General features: G+C 36.5%; 1 protein-coding gene across 6 annotated transcripts in view; it reads right to left on the bottom strand.

Annotated features, from left to right (window-relative positions):
* The window catches only part of SPAST (spastin), an 87886-nt gene that overhangs the window by 3914 nt on the left and 64398 nt on the right, over window positions 1–19574 (bottom strand). For all 6 annotated transcript variants that reach the window (XM_043987635.1, XM_043987633.1, XM_043987632.1 and 3 more), the window contains 6 exons: window positions 16883–16958; window positions 11491–11582; window positions 11254–11333; window positions 9679–9721; window positions 4691–4770; window positions 647–717 (listed from right to left, as the gene is read on the bottom strand). In XM_043987635.1, the coding sequence (XP_043843570.1) occupies window positions 647–717; window positions 4691–4770; window positions 9679–9721; window positions 11254–11333; window positions 11491–11582; window positions 16883–16958 (442 nt within the window). The remainder of the gene's footprint in view (window positions 1–646; window positions 718–4690; window positions 4771–9678; window positions 9722–11253; window positions 11334–11490; window positions 11583–16882; window positions 16959–19574) is intronic.

The following is a 19574-nucleotide window of genomic DNA, read 5'->3' as shown; positions in this document are numbered from 1 at the left end:
TTCTATCTCATGATGAAGAAATTGACTCAATCCTGATGATGGGAGTAAAAGCTGTGGTTCAAATAGAAAACAGAATCCTCTCATGGTTATGACCATAGTATTCAGAAGACATTACTAGAGTTGGCAATAAGGGCTAGGAGGTTTCCTTTTGACATCCACAGGATGAATTATGAACATAAATTAAATACTGAATGATCCTTGTCAACAAGGAGTTTACATTCTAATGGGAGATAGAACAAATAGGAGTGCGCTGGACAGGGAAAGGAATTACACTGGGAAGTAAAAAAGATGGTTATCAGAACAATATGATTATGTTTCTCTCAGTCTAGAAAATGGAAAAAGAAGAATCCTTTGTTTCTTTACTAATGAAATGTTTATGTTAATGTTTTATTCTATTGTGGACTCTCTTCGTTTTTCAAATGAAAAACAAGCTGTTACTTGGAAGCTATACCACATTTTGTAGTCATGGAAATGTTAACTGTCTTGGAATGATCTTTGTAAGCAATACCACTTGAGAAAAAGTATATTAATGGAAATCTATTTTAAATGCTTTGGGTGCTCATAACCTTTGATAGCAAAATATCTACAAGGTGAATTTCAAAAGACAGAATAAAATAGATAGAAATGTCATATGTCTATCACCTACCTCGTATGGGACCCAGGGCCGCATCTTTTGCAAGTGCTGTTAAATCACTTCCTGAGTATCCTTCAGTCATTCTTGGAGAATGGGAAAGAAAAAACACCAAAACACTTATATCATTGGAAATATTAAATCTTAATGAGATGTCTGGCACTCTCTATGGATAAATAGTTGCTTATATGGCATGATCATATGGTCCACCTGTCTTCTACACTGCCCCCCACCCCAATCTTCTACACTGGTTTGAAGTTTCTATAATTACTTTACTTTAGGTTAAAGTATTTCTTCTACCTTCAGAAAGATCCTGCAATTTGGTGTTTACTGGGAGGGGTGAGATCTTTAGACCACTGAAATTCATTAACACATTAATAGATCTATTAGCAGATTAACATCTACCTTGACCTAGAGCCTAAGTGGAAGGGACAAGGACACAGCCTGAAGATTAGGAAAAGGCAGATCTAGATGGGAATGTATTGGTGGCAAATCCAAGGGAAGTTCAGCTCACAGCAGGAAGGCTGAGGGTAAAAAATGTCTGTTCAAGTTATTAAGAAAAATGTGTGGTAACCAGATCAATAAAGCACTTTTGCTGTATGTCACTTAATTAAGAAATGGAAACAGTTTTACTGGGTACAATCTGTATAACTATAAGAAAGAGATTACTTTTGTTAAAATTAAAAAAGAAATGAAGGGGCAGCTAGATGGCACAGTGGATAAAGCACCGACCCTGGAGTCAGGAGTACCTGAGTTCAAATCCGGCCTCAGACACTTAACACTTACTAGCTGTGTGACCCTGGGCGAGTCACTTAACCCCAATTGCCTCACTAAAAATAAATTAGTTAATTAAAAAAAAAAAGAAATGAAAACATTTCCTTCTCTTCTCACTTTATCTAAAGGTGATTGAATTTGATTCACTTAATTTGTTCCCCATATACGATGTCAAAAAGTAATCTAATGAACATTTAGTAGCAGTATACTTCATCTAAAAGATGGTGTAATTTCAATTCATACCAGGATTTAATTGATTCTTCACTTATAAAACTATAACTGAAAAGCAGTAATCATTCACCTGTCAGGTATATACATATGCATGTCAACCTGAAAGGTCTTTTCAGTGATTTAAATAAAGAACATGTGGGGCAGCTAGGTGGCGCAGTGGATAAAGCACCAACCCTGGAGTCAGGAGTACCTGAGTTCAAATCCGGCCTCAGACACTTGACACTTACTAGCTGTATGACCATGGGCAAGTCACTTAACCCCAATTGCCTCACTAAAAGAAAAAAGAACGTGGCATTTTAAAGTCAGTTAAGTATAATGGAAAAAAAAGTGAATGTGCTCATTGAATCTTTTAATATTCTCAGATATTTAAGCAACATTTTCACAGAGAACCAAGAAACTGATATAAAAGAAATGAAGAAGAACCAAACTGCCAGTTAAATGGGATAAAGAGACACTGCATTCATACATGGAAAAAAGGTGTGTATAAGATATCAAATTTGCATACAATTTCAAAACTGGAAGGAATCTCATTAGCCATATAATCTAATGTGCACCTGAACAAGAATTCTCTCAGAGTTCCTCAACATGTGGTTATCCAGCCTTTGTTCCAGTAACTTTAGAGTAAAGAGGAACCCACTACTTTTGGCCATATCACTTATTTCACTTTTGAGGAGCTAATTTTTTTTTTTGGGGGGGGGGGAGTTTTATCAATGCCTTTTGTCTTTAGGATACAGTCATTTATGGAAATACTCCCTCACTTCTCAGTTCCCCTGCCCAAAGTACTCCCACCATTGAACCCTCTCTAACAAAGAAAAACAGTTAAACATAAACACCTGTTACAGAGGGTGCATCTGACACTATATACATTATATCATACGAATCCTTCAGCCCTGTCATGAGCAAGGAAGAAAATTTCATTATCTGTTATTTGGTAATGTCACCAGTTCTTTGAGTTATTCAGAATTTGGCATCCTGTTAGTGGTCTTTTCATTCACCTTGCTGTAGTAATTATGTATATTGTTCTTTTGATTTTGCTTATTTCACTCATTATTGAGTCAATTTCCCATGTTCTTCATATGTGTCATTTCAAAGATTTTCTTAAATCCACTCTACATCTGTTTCTTTGCAACTTCTACTCATTGTTCCCAGTTCTGGGGCCAAGTAGTATAAATCAGATTCCTTTTCTAATAAACAGCCCCTCAAATACTTAAAGCCAATTCCTTCAATCTAGCCTCCTTTGTCACAATCACCAGTCTCCTAGCCACCATGGTTTTATTTTCTAAAGAAATTGTTTAACTTAATATTCTTCCTAAAATGTGGTACTTAGGACTGAACATAATACTTCAAATATAGAAGATCACTATTAATGTAGCCTAAAACAGCGTTAGCATTTTGTACTTCCAAGTCACACAGAGAACTGACCTTAACTCTCAGTTCAATAAAACTTCCAGATGTTTTTCATAAGAACTGATATCAATTTTATGCCCCCCCATATTACACCTGGGTCCTAACAAATGAACTCCCTAAATGTTAAATTTATTTCTATTAACTAAACTTATCAGATTTGACCCATCTTTTTATCCTATTAAGCTCCATTTGGATCCTATAGGTCAAAGTGTGGGTTATTGCTCCCAGTTTTGCACTTCTCACAAGAATGTCAATTATTCTTTTATCCAAGTCATCTACAGAAATGTTGACTAGTATATTCATGAACAACTCCTTACTGCATGGTATTATACCTTCTTCCAAGGTGAAATCATTCAACAATTTCTGAATTCACACTGGTCTCACATCTCAGTGAGTCAGTTAGTTAACAAGCATTTCTTAAGCACCTATTATATGTCAGGCACCATGCTAAGGATTGAGGATACAAAAAAAGGCAAAAACAACTACAAAATACCCTTGCTCTAAAGAAGTTCAGGCTAAAAGGGAAGACTACACGAACAAGATCTAGATAGGATAAACTGCAGATAAGTCAACAGAGGGAAAGCACTAACAGTAAGATGTATTGGGTTAAGGCTTCTTGAGGAAGGCAAAATTTTAGCTTGTACTTGAAAGATGACACAAAAGCCAGGAGACACAGATGAGGAGGGACAGAATTCTGGAGGACAGCCAGTGAAAATGTATGAAGTCAGGACATGAAGTATCATGTTCAAGGAATAGCAAAGAGGCCAATGTTACAGGATTTCAGAGTATGTGGGGACAAACAGGGTTTAAGAAGACTGGAAAGGTAGAAGGCAAGCCAAATTATGAAAGCCTTTGAAAGCCAGAGAATTTTCTATTTGATTCTGGAGGAGATTGGAGTCACTGAAGTTGACTGAATAAGAGGGTGACATGGTAAGAACTATGCATTAAGAGATCAATTTGAGAGCTGAATGGAGGATGGAAAGAAGTGGGGGAGAAGTAGGGAGGCTAAATAGAAGATTATTGAAGTAGTCTAGGTACAAAGAGATGAAGGCCTGCAACACAGTAGTCATGGTGTCAGAGGAAAGAAGGGGATGTAGGTGATTGAGACAGACAGAGAGAAAGAGACAAAAGAGAAACAGAAAGAGTAAGTACTTGTGTAGTCAAAGATATCACCCAAGGTTTGAGCCTGGGTGACTGAAATGGTGCTGTTTCCAGAGATTTTAGGATGAGGAGGGTGAAGGGGGGGAAGAGGAGACAGAAAATTAGTTCAGTTTTTAAGGCTATACAGTTTGAGATATTCACTAGGTATTTGGAGATGTGATGAAGGATAGGGATGGATAACCAGATTAGAAATGATAACTGAATGTAGAGTTGACCTCACCAAGAAAAATAGTATAGACTGTCTATTATAGAGGGAGAAGAGAAGAGGGTATCTAGGACAGAGCACTGGGGGAAAAATATAAACTGAACAATTTAGATCCATTACTATCAGGTCATATAAAACACATTCCTTTGGAGAAGATATAAATATTTAGGGAGAGATTTTACATTATATAGAAATTTGCATCTCCTTATCATGAAACTTACTTGAAATCAAACAAAAAACCACTTCTTCACAAAAATGCAAATCCAAACAGAATTACTCACCTAGCTAGCTGAGCTAGCTCTTTTTGGGTCAATGGGCTTCCTTGTTTGCTTAATAGATTTTTTAGTAAAAGTAGTCTAGTCTGAAAAGTGAGAAAAAATGTACAAGTCACAAAGACCATCAGCTTAAAGTCATCTTAAAAAACAAACATTTCTATTCAGGCGATTCTCAGATTTGTATATCTAGCCCTAACCTCTCTCCTGACCTCCAGTCGCACATCACTAACTATTTACTAGACTTTCTTTTTTTTTTTTAAGTGAGGCAACTGGGGTTAAGTGACTTGCCCAGGGTCACACAGCTAGTAAGTGTTAAGTGTCTGAGGCCGGATTTGAACTCAGGTACTCCTGACTCCAGGGCCGGTGCTCTATCCACTGTCCCCTCCACCTAGCTGCCCCTTGTTTACTAGACATTTTGAACTGGGTACCTTGTAGACATCTTAAACTCAAAATGTTCAAAACAGAAATTATTATCTTTCCCGCAAAACCCTCTCCTCTTCCCAATGCCCCTATTACTGTGCAGGGAACCAATGGATCAATCAATAAAAATTTATTAAGCATTTACTATATGCCAGGCACTGTGCTAGGTGCTAAGGATAACAAAGAGGTAAAAGAAAGTCCGTAAAAACAAACAAACAAAAAAAAGAAAGATAGTCTGTGCCCTCAAAGAGCTTACAATCTAATGGGGAAGACAACATGCAAATACAAAGCAAGCTATATACAGGATAACTAGAAAATGATTAACTGAGAGAAGGCACTGGAATTAAGAGGGATTGGGGAAGGCTTCCAGAAGAAGGTAAGATTTTGGTTGAAACTAAAAGGAAGTCAGGGAGGTCAGTAGACTGAATGAAAGAGGGGAGAGTATTCCAAGCATGGGCTATAGCTAGAGAAAATTCCTGGAGCCAAGAGATGGAATGTCCCTGTTTCTGGAACAGCCAGGAGGCCAGTATCATTGGATCAGAGTATCTGTTGGGGAATAAGGTAAGAAGACTGCAAAGGTAGGAGGTAACGAAAGACTTTGAACGCTAAAGAGAGGTTTTTGTTATTTGCTCTTGGAGACAACAGGAAGCCACTGGATTTTACTGAGTAAAGGGATAAGAGGATCAAACCTGAGCTTTAAGAAAATCACCTTAGTGGCTCAATGGAAGAAAGATAGCACCTTTGCAACCTCTCCAATATACCCTCTTAATACTTCTGTTACTAACACTACTCTCATTCAGACCCTCATCATCACATGGCTGGACGATTGCAATAGCCTCCTAATGGATCTGCCTTCTCAAGTCACTCCCCTCGCCAATCTTTCTTCCACTGAGCCACTAAAGTGATTTTCCTAAAGCTTAGGTTTGATCCTCTCATCTCTCTATTTTGGACACTGGACATCCATTTTGAGATGCTGGAAAGGGAGTTGGAGATATGAGGCTGGACGTCAGCCAAGAGATTGGGGCAAAAAAAGGTAGACTTGAAAATCATCTGCATAGAGATGGTAATTATATTCATGGGAGCTGAGATTACCAAGTAAAGAAAAGGGCCCAGAACAGAATCCTGAGGGACACCTGAGGGAGGTTTGAGGAGGGATGAAAAGGTTTGGAACAGCCACTATGCTATGTAGAGGGGGGACAGTGAGTTGCTATGGGAGATATAGCAGGATTGCCCAGAAGCAGAGGGCCCAGTTGAAGTTATGTAACATGAGGTTATGTAGTGGATCCAGTCAGAATGGCTGTATGATATCCTCCACCTTCATTCAGCATGAGTGAAGATGGTGAATGGTGGGAGTGATCCAAGGCTGAGGTTTGGCTGGGCATAATCAGCAATATGATAGGGGGACTGTGGATTCAAGAGAGGAGAATAGTAAAGAGCTGAATTGGTTCACCAAGGAGTTGAGATGGGGAGAGTGGCTTGTAATTGGGAAATAGTCTGAGAAAGAATTGAGGGCTCAAAGGATTAGAGGTCATGATTCAAATGAAGAGGAGGGTTATGTAAGGAAAGCCTGGCAACCTTCCTGCCATTCTCAACTTCTCCCTCAAACTGACATCACATAGCCAATCTATTGCCAAATGTTGCCACTTGTACCTTCACAACATTTCTCATATACATCCACTTTTCTCCATTCACACAGCAAACACTTTTATATAGGACCTTACTACCTTTTGCTTGAAGTACTATAATAACTTTTTATAGGTCTCCTTGGCTCCACAGTGATCTTTCCTTTTTCTTTCTTTTTTTTTTAGGGTAATGAGGGTTAAGTGACTTGACCAGGGTCACACAGCTAGAAAGTGTTAAGTGTCTGAGGCTGGATTTGAACTCAGATCCTCCTGAATCCAGGACTGGTGCTTTATCCACTGTGCCACCTAGCTGCCCCCTCCACAGCGATCTTTCTAAAGCAAAGGTCTGACCAATATATTCTAGTGGGTCCCTATTACCTCTAGGATCAAATATAAAATCCTGTGTTTGGGCTTTAAAGCTCTTCATATCCTGGCCCTTCCCTACATTTCTAGTCTTCTTACACTAGACTCCTCTCCTGTACCATCCAATCCATATATGCTAGCCTACTTGCTGATCCTGGAACATGACACTCTATCTCCAGTCTCTAATCTCCCTGCCTTTGCCCTGGCTGTCCCCCATGTCTGGAATGCTTTCTCTGCTCACTTCCATGGATCCCTTCAGGACTTTGCTAAAATTCCACTTTTGCAAGAGGCCTTTCCTTCCCTTATACTACACTCACTTCCTTCAGCTCAAGTATTTCTCCCCTGTTTACCTGTCATGTGTTCTGTATACATATCTATATCTATATATCTTGTACCTATATAATTACATGCATTTTGTCTCCCCATAGAACATAAGCTTTTTGAGGAAAGAGACTACTTTTTCTCTTTTTTATATTTGTAGTGCTCAGTACACGGTGCCTGGTATATAGTAAATAAACCCTTAATAAATACTTGGACTGGGGCAGCTAGGTGGCGCAGTGGATAGAGCACTGGCCCTGGAGTCAGGAGTACCTGAGTTCAAATCCGGCCTCAGACACTTAACACTTACTAGCTGTGTGACCCTGGGCAAGTCACTTAACCCCAATTGCCTCACTAAAAAAAAAAAAAATTAATAAATACTTGGACTTATTGGATGACATACAGTTTAGCTTTTTTTCTTATATTCACAAATAGACATTCAGCTCTACTTTCTATCTGTTAACTAAATCACTGTCTCTAATCATGCTCAAAACCTCCCTATCTCTAGCCCTTCATATTCAACTGAGCCATCATCATTTAATAAATGAATGTATGTCATGTATAAGACATCAGAATACAAAGAAGAAATGAGATAGTTCTTGCCCTCAACTAGCTTGCAAGCTTCAGCTTGCACAAGGATAAGACATGTATATAAGCAATAAAAATTATACAATACAATACAAAATAAATGGAAAAGAAACATTCAAATCATATCCTATAAGGAAGTATAGAAGAGGGAGGTCATTTCCAGATTCAGGTGGTGTAGATGGGAACCAGAGAAATCATCTTTCAGGAGAGTATGCCCAAGGTTGAACCTGAATGGGAAAGGGTTAGAAAGGTTGGGATGAGGGATGGGAAGGCTTCCTGGTGTTGGGTATCAGCTAAACAATGGCACAAAGATGGGAAAAAAAGAAAACAATGAAAAAAATAGCAAGCATTTAACATTAAGCTTTAAGGCTTGCAAAGTGTTTTACACATATTTTGTCACTTGAGCCTTATAACAACTGTGTGAGGCAGATGCTATCCCTTTATTACAGATAAAGAAATCAAGCAACAGAGGCTAACTGACTTGCCTGAGATCACACAACTATGAAGTATCTTTGAGCTGGGATCCAAAGCCAAGCCTTCCTGATTCTAAGTCCACTACACAATAGTTTAAATGGAACACAGAACTGGTGAGATGGAGCAGTATAAATAAAGGGAGGGAACACAGGTTGAAACTAGGTTGTAAAAGCTCTTGAAATCTAAGTTAAGGCATTAAACCACTGAAGGTTTTTGAACATGAGGGATGTCACCTGAGTAGGAAATAAAGAACATTCCAAGTATTGGAATAGAAAGGATGACCAGAAACAGAAAGACAAGTCAAATAGGCTATTACACAGACAAGTTAAAATGTGATGATGATCTGAATCAGGATGGCCAAGTGGAAAACAAAGGGTAGATTTGAGGGTTACTGCACAGGTAAAATGAACAGAACCTGGGAAGTGATAGGAACAGGAATCAGGGGGGAGGAGAAAGCAGGGGAATGGGTGGGGTAAAGAGCCAAAGATGATTGTGATTTGGAGCCTAGGTGACTGAAAATGGAGACATTAGCAGATTTGGGGTGGTAAAAAAGAAGGGGAAAAGTTCAGTTTCAGATATGTTGTTCAATTTGAGGTATTCCTGAGCGTCCAAGCACAAATATTCATACTGAAGTTGAAAATATGAGACCAGAGCTCTGGAAAAAGCTGGGGCTAGAAGTAATAGACAGGGGAATTATTCTGAAAGAGTTAACTGAAACCATGAGAGTGAGTGAGGTTATCAAAGAAGAGAGCATAATTAAAATTAAAAGCATACAGTCTCTCTATGTAAGTGCTATGTACTTAGTAAAAACAAGCTTATATCTTCACTTCAAATTCCACATTCTTCATGAAATCTTCTCTAATTACCCTGGCTACATGTGATTCCTATCTCTTCTCAACTCCTATGGCACACAAAACCATTCTTATGATACAAATCATTGCATTTAGTTATTTGTGTACTTGTCATGAGAATGTAAAATCCTTAAGGGTCCTACTCATTCTTATTCATCTTATTCTTTTGACAAAACATAATCTGGTACGTTACTTACCAAACACACAGATATTAAATTAAAGGTTCCCTCACCCTCAAAATGATCTTTTAACTTCTGCAATGGCATAATAATTAAATGAATTGAAACTAAGAAACCTTTTTTCTTTAATAAGAAAAGAGGCACTAGCTGTATAAATGCAAATAAAAATATATACTTACCTCCTCATTTGGTAAAGACACATAAACTCGTTTGATGAAACGCCTAAAAAAATGTTTAGGCCAATTAAGAAAAATCTGAATTTAAAATGTTAAATTCACTTAAAGTCTAAATTCAAGACAGCATAGAGAAGACTTGAAGGAGGTTTTACTCTTATTATTATGTACTTTAAAAGTTCTCACAACAAGAGTTTTAGGTGCTAAAAGTGGATTTCCCGATATGTAAGATTGTTCCTATGAAACTAACTTCCTCCCATAATACTATTTTACCTAACATTATGTTTTCACAAAATCAACTGACTTAATTAGGGTAGACATGTCTAAGCTATGAAAACAGAAACAAATGGGAGGAAAATTGAAAGGAAAAAGCTCAAGCCTTATTATAAAGTATTCTATTATACTATATATTTAATTTTATTACTGTGTAAATCATGTTCTTCATGTACAAAGTGACAGAATAACTGCAAAATAGATGATGCATTCTTGCCCCAGGATAACATCATGATAGGATCCTCCTGTAATTGAAATTATTCCTAGATCTTATAAAACAGTATGCTTCTTCAGTTACCAACAAGGACTTGCTTGGCAGTGCAATTTTCCCATGTTACTAATTACCATTTCTGTTTTTCCACTCTACATATCCACATCTGGGAATTCATAAAAAGGTTAGAGAGTAATAGGGAACTGTAATAGCATCTCTAAAAACCAAGTAGTCATTATATATCAATGAAGGTCATGGTGCTAGGTCTATCATATGAAAAGACATTCTACAATGGAAAACAAAGAATTTATCAATTTGAAGCCTGTTTACAGAGCCTCAATTCACTTTTATTCATTTGAATGCATATTCATATGTAAAAGTCATATGTAATTGAATTAAAGTATATTGAAATGTCTCATATTTTTATGAGGTGCCAGACTTGATCAGTATTTTCCTATACACATCCAAATTTTTACTTTATTTATATCCATACCTAGTCTTAAACAAACTAATATGAACATTATAAAACTGAAGTTATGTTTCTATTTTGTCTCTTTCCAGAGTCATTTAACATTCAGAATATACTAAATTATGTGCTCTGGGAAAAACAAATTTCTTAAAGTATATAAATCTTGAGTTTGAATGCAAAACATAAGTTCAGATATAGTAAATCAACATATATATTCATATAATTCCCATTTTCCTCCAACTATATTTTACTACTAGAAGAAAGTGCTAATTCTCAATTAGGAAAAGGAAAATGTAGTTGCTTTTGGTTTGAAGAAAAGTATTCAATTAAGCTGATGTACCAGTTAATAGTTGTTATAGGTAACTCAAGAAGAGTTAAGCATTTGTGTGAACTATTGTATTAAGAAAAATATAAGTGATATAACAACAATATGATCTACCTTCAAAGAGCTGATTTAATTGATAACCAAAGATGACAGACAAAAATCATAAAAAATATTTTAAAATATTACCCCCTACTCACAATTAAGGGACAGAGGAATCGGGGGAAGAAGAGAAGGCAAATGAGGGGGAAAAAAAGTAAAAGTATAATAACTTTTAAAAATACAGAAAGACATACAAATATTTACCTGAGAACAGCCTCATCAAGCTCTTGTGGCCTGTTAGTTGCACCCATTACAAGGACTCTGTCATCTCCAGCAGATTGTACCTATGAATCAAAAAAAAATTTTTTTAAGGTTTAAATAAAATGAAACAAAATAATATATATAAATATATACTACACAGAAAAATTATATTTCTAATTTTGGTTATTTAAAAGGAAAATAGTTATGTTAAAACAAACAACAAAGATCAAGAACACTTACACCATCAAATTCTATTAAAAATTCAGTTTTTAAACGTCGACTAGCATCGTGTTCTCCTTCTCTTCTTTCACATAAAAGACTATCAACTTCATCTGAAAAAGACAAAGATGATACCAAATTGGCCAAATTACCCAAATCATTTGAAATTATTTCTTTGTAGTTTATTTCTTGTTTTAAGAGTTAAATGTTGCAAGTTATTGACAGAGAGAAAACAATTTAAGTCGTGTAGTCTTTAACATGACTCTTTGAACTTTTCCATCTTGAATGATGTTTGCTATTTAGTATCTCTTCTCCATAAAAGTCCTATTCCAATGTCCTCTAGGAGCATAAAGATAAATTCGGGCTCTTGAAGACTCAGTCAATTGAGAATAAACTTTCTTGGGTTCTGTCACGCTGAAAAGATTTGACCTAACAAAATAGGTCTGCTTTTAAAAAAATATTTTATTGATAACATTTTTATGACTGCTTTCCAAGGACCAGTTAATGTAAGTACAAAGAAACTCATCAGTAGGCAATGAAGTCACTGGCCATAGCAATGTGTGAAACAAAGAAATACACAAAATAGTGCTTAATCTTGCTCGATTCTGACAGTCATAGTAGCAATGGTGGGAAATAATACAAAGAGTGCTATGAATCAAACAATCAAAACTGTCTTAAAACAAAAAAGGTTTAAGGAAATAACCATTAATTTAGCTGTTGGTGCTTTAAATGTGAGGTTGTTGTCTACTGAACTGAAACCAAAAACACTAATAACACTGAAAAGAATCATATAAATATTAGCACTGTTGTCATAAAAGAAATCAGGAGATATGATTGTTAATGCTAAACTGCAAGATTGCTCACAAGTTCTTTAAGAAGGAGATTTTATGACACCAACAAAGGCTAAAAGAAATATAATTTCAAAGACTTGATCATTTTGCACTGAAAAACATACAAGGATCATTTTGCAAAAGGATTACCAAAGATACTGGCAAATTATGACAACCTTTGTCCAAATGATGCAGTGGTATAGAAATTTGTGGAAAAATTATTAAGTCCTTCCTAAATTAAATCAATATATGCTTTAATACTCAAAGATCTTCAATGCAAAGATGACTGTAGGAAAGGACAGTGAAAAAGATGATGGAAAAATATGGTTCAGGACTAATAAGAAAGGCCAAAAGCTCACATTCTATTCAGAAGTCACATGTCTATAAATTATGAATATAATGGTAAACACTGAATATCGTCACAAAAAATGAAACTAGGAAACCTAGGTAGATAAGAAATGACTAGTTTATTCATTTAGTCAGACCACTGACTTGTTATAGTGTAAGTCAAAACCCAATAAATTTAGAATAAAAATGAGAAAATGTTATTTCAGTATTTTGAATCTGACCTATTTAAATACCTTATTGATGCATAAAAATGGAAATTAATAGGCAAAGAAAGAGACTATTACCATTTCCAAAGTAAGTTTAATCAACATAAGTCAACTATCACAGGGAGGGAATCAAAAGAGTTTAGAAAACACCTTGGATGGCAAACATTTAAATATCACTGACAACTAGAGAGCTGTAATAGCTAAGAACAATACTAATGTAGAAAATACTCATTTGAAAAACAGAAAAATACACATGTAATCCCAAAGGGTAATTGGGAGAATGAAGCTGGCAGATCTCTTGAGTTTGAGAGTTCTGAATTGCAATGGAATAAACCAATAAGGTGTCTACATTAAACTAGATATTAATATGATGAACTCCTGGGTAGCAGTGAGGTGGAGGGAAAGCCAAAAATTATCCTAAAACGAGTTGAACTGGGGGGTAGTTAGGTGGCACAGTAGATAAAGTACTGGTCCTGGATTCAGGAGGACCTGAGGTCAAATGTGACCTCAGACACTTGACACTTACTAGCTGTGTGACCCTGGGAAAGTCACTTAACCTTCATTGCCCTGCAGGGGTAGGGGGGTGGGAAAGAGTTGAACTGGCCCAGGTCAGAAATGAAACATGTCAAAGCTCCCATGCTGATCAGTAGGGAGATTGGGCCAGTGACTAGCACTATACTTCCATCCTGAGCAAGATGGGGAGACAGGATAAAACAAAGGAAAGGAAAGGTAAAGAATGACATAGTTCCAATGATAAAAATGATAATGGAGCCAATTTGGAATTTAATATCATAATGCCTAATATAATTTGAGGCTGTAAAAGAAATAGAGATGGGAATACCAAGAGACAACCTTGAGGGCATTGAGGGATCAATTCTTAAGGTATCTGAAAGAGGGGAAAAAAGTCAAAGCTGTTATTATTACAAGAAAAGAAGAGAGGAGAACTAAAGAAGATATCAGTAATGACTAATTTGTATATCTATTCTTTCAACTCTACAACATCTTTATGATAATTTACACAAATAAAAGATATTCTTGATGAAGAACTAAGAAGAGAACAGGCAGACTGTAAATTATATTCTGTGGCAGATGACAGTTTTACAGTCAAACACTGGACTGGTCTAAAAGAACCCTTTTTCTTAAATGAAAAAGCATCTAGTCTGGCAGAGGAAAATGTAGCCTTAAAGGTATCCTTCATTAAGATCTCTCCCAATCATATATTAAGATCATAGAAGGTTCCTTGAAAGATGCAACAAGAGGAAATATTGACAATCCTCTGATTATTATTATCAAGTGAGTCATAAAACAGGGAGACATATGCTCACCAAATGTGTCTGTCACTGTCATGGAGAATGTCCAGTACAAAGTCCAAATGGAAGAGTGATTCCCTATAGATGAGGTCCTCCAGAGGCTCCTGTTTGTGGATGATATAGTGCTGGCTGCATCAAGCCCCATAACACTGCAGAGCAGCCAAAATGAAATCCATAATCACTCAAAAGAGTTTGGCCTAACTATCCATGTAAGAAATACAAAGTAGATGAAGAATCCATATTGACCAGACTATAATATATAGTCAATTGGATAATCTGTAGAGCACACGATATACTTTAATTGGCAAACATAGTAGATGGACAAAGAACTGGGTTCAGAATTGATTAGGAGAAAGGAATGGGTGCAAGATTGCCTGTAATGCTCTCAATTACTCCAAATTTCTCCATCTCACCTTTTGAACATTACAACTTTCTAATGATTCTACACTGTAAATCATGGAATACTATAATTCATGAGGAATTAAAATTACAAATCAAGGTTAATAGCAGGATATATGATAAACATATTGCAGCACATTATTAATGATAGAAATGATAAAATATGTACCCAGAGCAGTAAGGATAACAAGGAGATTGCTTTCTTTCTTTTTAAAAATAACAAACATTTTTATTCAAAGTTTTGAGCTCCAAATTCTATCCTTCCTCTCCCCCTCCCTGAGGTGATAAACAATCAGATTTTATATATATACACACACACACATATATACATATATATAAATACATATGTGATTATGTAAAACATTACCATATTAGTCATTTTATATAAGAAAACTTGAATAAAAGAAAAAAAGTGAAAGAAAGTGAAATATAGCATGCTTCAGCCTGTGTTCAATCAACATTAGTTCTTTCTTTGCAGGTAGATAGTATGCTTCATCATTAATCCTTTAGAATTGTCTTGGATTCAATGATCCAATATTGCAAGAATAGTTATGCCATTCACAGTTCTTCAAACAATATTGCTCTCACTGTGCACAATGTTCTCCTGGTTCTGCTGACATCACTATACATCAGTTCAGGGGCAGTTAGGTGGCGCAGTGGATAAAGCACCGGCTCTGGATTCAGGAGGACCTGAGTTCAAATCCAGCCTCAGACACTTGACACTTCCTAGCTATGTGACCCCGGGCAATCCACTTAACCCCCACTGCCCGCCAAACAAAATAAAACAAAACAACCAAAAAAACAAAAAAACCCAACCAAAAAAGGAAACACACCAAACCACAATGTCCTTCCAGGACTTTCTGAAATCATCATTTCTGCTTGTCATTTCTTATAGCACAATAATATTCCATAATGATCATCCCACATCTTGGTTCTTTTTTTGGGGGGAGGGGCAGGGCAATGAGGGTTAAGTAACTTGCCCAGGGTCACACAGCTAGTAAGTGTCAAGTTGTGTCTGAGGCTGGATTTGAACTCAGGTCCTCCTGAATCCAGGGCCGGTGCTTTATCCACTGTGCCACCTGCCCCAATACCACATCTTGTTTAGCCATTCCCCAATTGATGGGCATTCATTTGATTTCCAATTCTTACCACCACAAAAAAAGAGCTGTTGGGGCAGCTAGGTGGTGCAGTGGATAGAGCACCGGCCCTGGAGTCACAGGAGTACCTGAGTTCAAATCCAGCCTCAGACACTTAACACTTACTAGCTGTGTGACCCTGGGCAAGTCACTTAACCCTAATTGCCTCACTTTAAAAAAAAAAAAAAAGAGCTGTTATAAATATTTTTGTACAGATAGGTTTTTTCTCTTTTATGGGATGTCTTTGGGATATAAACATTGTAGTGGTATTGCCGGATCAAAGGGTATCCACAGTTTTATAGCCCTTTGGGCATAGTTCCAAACTGCTCTCCAGAATGGTTGGGTCAGTTCACAACTCCACCAAAAGTAGATTAGAATACTAGTTTTCCCACATCCCCTCCAATATATAATATTTTGTTTTTTTTTGTCATATTAGCCACTCTGATAGGTGTGAGGTTGTTTTAATTTACATTTCTCTGATCAAAAGTGATCTAGAGCATTTTTTCATATGGCTATAGTTTTGATTTCTTTGTCTGAAAACTGACTTCGTATCTTTTGACCATTTATCAATTTAGGAATGATGTGTATTTTTATAAATTTGACTCAGTTCTCTATATATTTGAGAAATGAGGCTTTTATCAGTGATACTTGTTTCAAAATTTCTTTCCCAATTTTCTGCATTTCTTAAAATCTTGGGTAATGACCCAAGTTTTGTTTGTGCAAAAGCTTTTTAATTTTATATAATCAAAATTATCTATTTTACATTTTGTATTGCTCTCTATATCCTCTTTGGTCCTAAATTCTTCCACTATTCATATAAATCTTACAGAGGCTATTCCATGCTCTTTTAATTTGCTTATAGTGTCACCACAAGGAGATTTCTGAACAGACAAAGTGGTGGACCTGTTATGTCAGTTATAGAAGGACAGCTTACATGCTAGACAGGTATCCATATAAAACCAAAAAAATCTAGATGCAGTTTCTCAGCATGTTGGATGAATCTCCTGTGAAAGATTTATAGGAAGACACAAATAAGAGTCAAAACAGCAAGAGGTTTGATAGGTTGATAACTGTATCAATAGCAATGATAGCACAGATCTATTTGAGTAACAAAATAAAGAGCCCTATTATATTTGGAGAAAAGGATTTCATGAATGTTACTAACCAAGAAAACATAATCTTACCTATGAAAATTATAGAAGGCTGAAGTTCTCTAGCCACAGCAAAAAGAGCTCTTACCAATTTCTCTCCTTCACCTACCTAAAACAAAGTATTAAACATTTTGTTACACATTAAACTTCAAAATTATTCCAACTTTTATCATTTCTGTGACTGTAATTTTAAGACAAATAAACCTGCCTCTTCTTCTTTGTTTCAATATAAATTTGGGGGGTAGAGGAAGAAGAAAGATTTAATTCAGGTTTGAAAATTAAAACAAAAAAGAATAAGGATAACTTTGGTCTTCTTTTCCCTTATAAATAGGGTTTGTGATGGAGAGCACAGAGGGGTAGACAAGTATACAGGAATAAGTGAATTATATACATGCAGACAAATATACACCCACATCCCACACACAGTAGGAGAAGGGAATATGAAGAAGAATCCATCAACAATGAATGATCCCAGTGAAACCTCTAGAGAAAGTCAGTGTCATAAACACCAACAATAAGCAACAAATTCCAGGTATCATGAGTCACTTTGGCCTCTCCAATTGAAACATTCCTAAAGTGCCAAATCCAGTTAACTTAGGCCATTTCCATAGGCTACAGTACTTAGTACTGCATAAGGAACCAACTGGCATATAGACAAATCTAACTGGAAATGTTTCTATGATGCCCCTTGTCCCTTCCCTCTCCTGTTTCCACAACTCTGTCATCACATTTGTAGTAATATGCCTAGTTCTGTCAGTTTTTAAGAGAAGTACTGGCAAACTGTGGTGTTCTCAGAGGTTGAGAAACAAGAATAATGAAAAAGTCTAGACCCCTTGATCTTTGAGGAATAGCTAAAGGAATTGGGTATGTTTAGCTTGGAAATAAGACTAAGGGCAGGTATGGTATAATCATCAAAGGATAACATGTAGAAGAGAGTACAGTATTGTTTTGTGCTCCTTTTGAAGCGTGGATGAATAGTTAAAAAGTAGTAGATCTGGGTTCAATATAAGGAAAAGCTTTATAATAACTAGCACAATCCAATAATTGAACAGGCTAACATACTATCCTAACAGATAATGAGATTTCCTCAAGGTATTTAAACCAAGACTGGGGAGCTATTTGTCAGGGATTCCTTATTGAGTGTGACATTAAATTGGTTGACCTCAAAAGTCCTTGGTACCTTTAGGTATTTAATAAACACTTGTCCAACTGATTTTGTATAATGATTCTAAGAACATACTAGAATAAACTAATCCATGGCCAGAAAATGATTTTAGTTTAGCAGCTTTAACAATTGATTTCATTCATCATAATTATAAACACTTAATGATTACAGAACCTATATGCATACTTTCAACAAAAAAATCTAAGCAGACCATCTCCAGGGCAACCATAGCATAGTATGATTTGAGGGGAACTAGAAATGCTTTATTCCTCAGAATTATAACATCCCCTGACCTGCCACCCATGGCTTAAGTATTTGACTTATATTAAAATTCGAATACCTCTGGGAAAGCTAATATCTAAGTATGAATGAGATTAAAGTATTTCCATCAAAAAAAGTATAACTGTACTAAGTTTTATTGCCTTGTTTGCAAAAGAAACAATTTTTAAAAACTAAGCATATGAAGCGACCAAATCATCTTTAAAGTATTCCTCTTAGTAAGAACACAGTTTTGTTCACCATGCTAAACCAGGCTTGTATCACCTCTCACATGGACTACTGCAAAAAAGGCTACTCTTTTTCTTGACTGCCACCTCTCCCTACATCAATTTATCCTCCACGTTAACTGCCAAAGTAATTTTCCTAAAGCTAAGGTCTGATTGTGTCACTCTCCTATTCAACAGACTCCAGTGGTTTCCTATTTTCCCTATGATGAAATATTGGGTGTTCTGTAAGTCTTAGTGCAGTTTTAAAACTGCAATACAACTTCCAGGATACCCTGTATAAACTCTTCTGTTTTCACCTGAGTTCTTCACAATGTGGCCTCTTCCTACTTTTCCAGTCTTTTTACACCTCACCCTACAATGCCTCCATACTGGCTGACTTTACACAACACTCCATCTTCCAGCTCTGTCTTTGCACTCAATTGTCCCCCAAGCCTGGAATTAATTCCCTCTTGTCTGCCTTTCAGTATTCCTAGTTTCTTCATCACCATGCCTCAGGTGCTTCTTCATCCACCACTGTCGTCCCCTTCTCTCACTGATCAACTGTACTAATAATCTCCATTTGGAGGAAGGACCCAGACCATTTATACTTTATCCTCCAGACTTCACCATAAACCATGCCCCCACCACGGTATGTCCCTTCCTTAAATTCCCTCCTATTTTCCAGTACTCTTTTATGTATTGTCTTCCTTCATTAAAAAGTAATTTATTTGAGGTCAGGAGCTATCTTTCTTCTTGCTTGTATCTGTATTCCAACACTTAAGCAAAGGGCCTGACAAGAGGAAGGGCTGGCTAAATGCTTGTTGATTCACTCAGTTACCACCTTCTTCATGCTGCCATTCCTGGGTCCCCCAGCTGTTAGGGTTAGTGTACACTCTATGCTCCTTTATGTATATATTTTCTCCTCAATTACAATATAAACTTCTTGGAAGTGGGGACTTGGGTCTCTGAATTCCCTGGTACTTCAGCCTTGTACCTTGTACACTGCAAGTGCTTATTGACTGACTCAAGGCTGGAAGTCAAACTATCATATTCACAAATTTGCCTGGAACTGACC

The sequence above is a fragment of the Dromiciops gliroides genome, chromosome 2 (assembly GCF_019393635.1).
Source record: "Dromiciops gliroides isolate mDroGli1 chromosome 2, mDroGli1.pri, whole genome shotgun sequence".
Lineage (NCBI taxonomy): Eukaryota > Metazoa > Chordata > Mammalia > Microbiotheria > Microbiotheriidae > Dromiciops > Dromiciops gliroides.
Note: the sequence above shows the minus strand (reverse complement) of the source record. Positions and strands in the feature narration are given on the sequence as shown.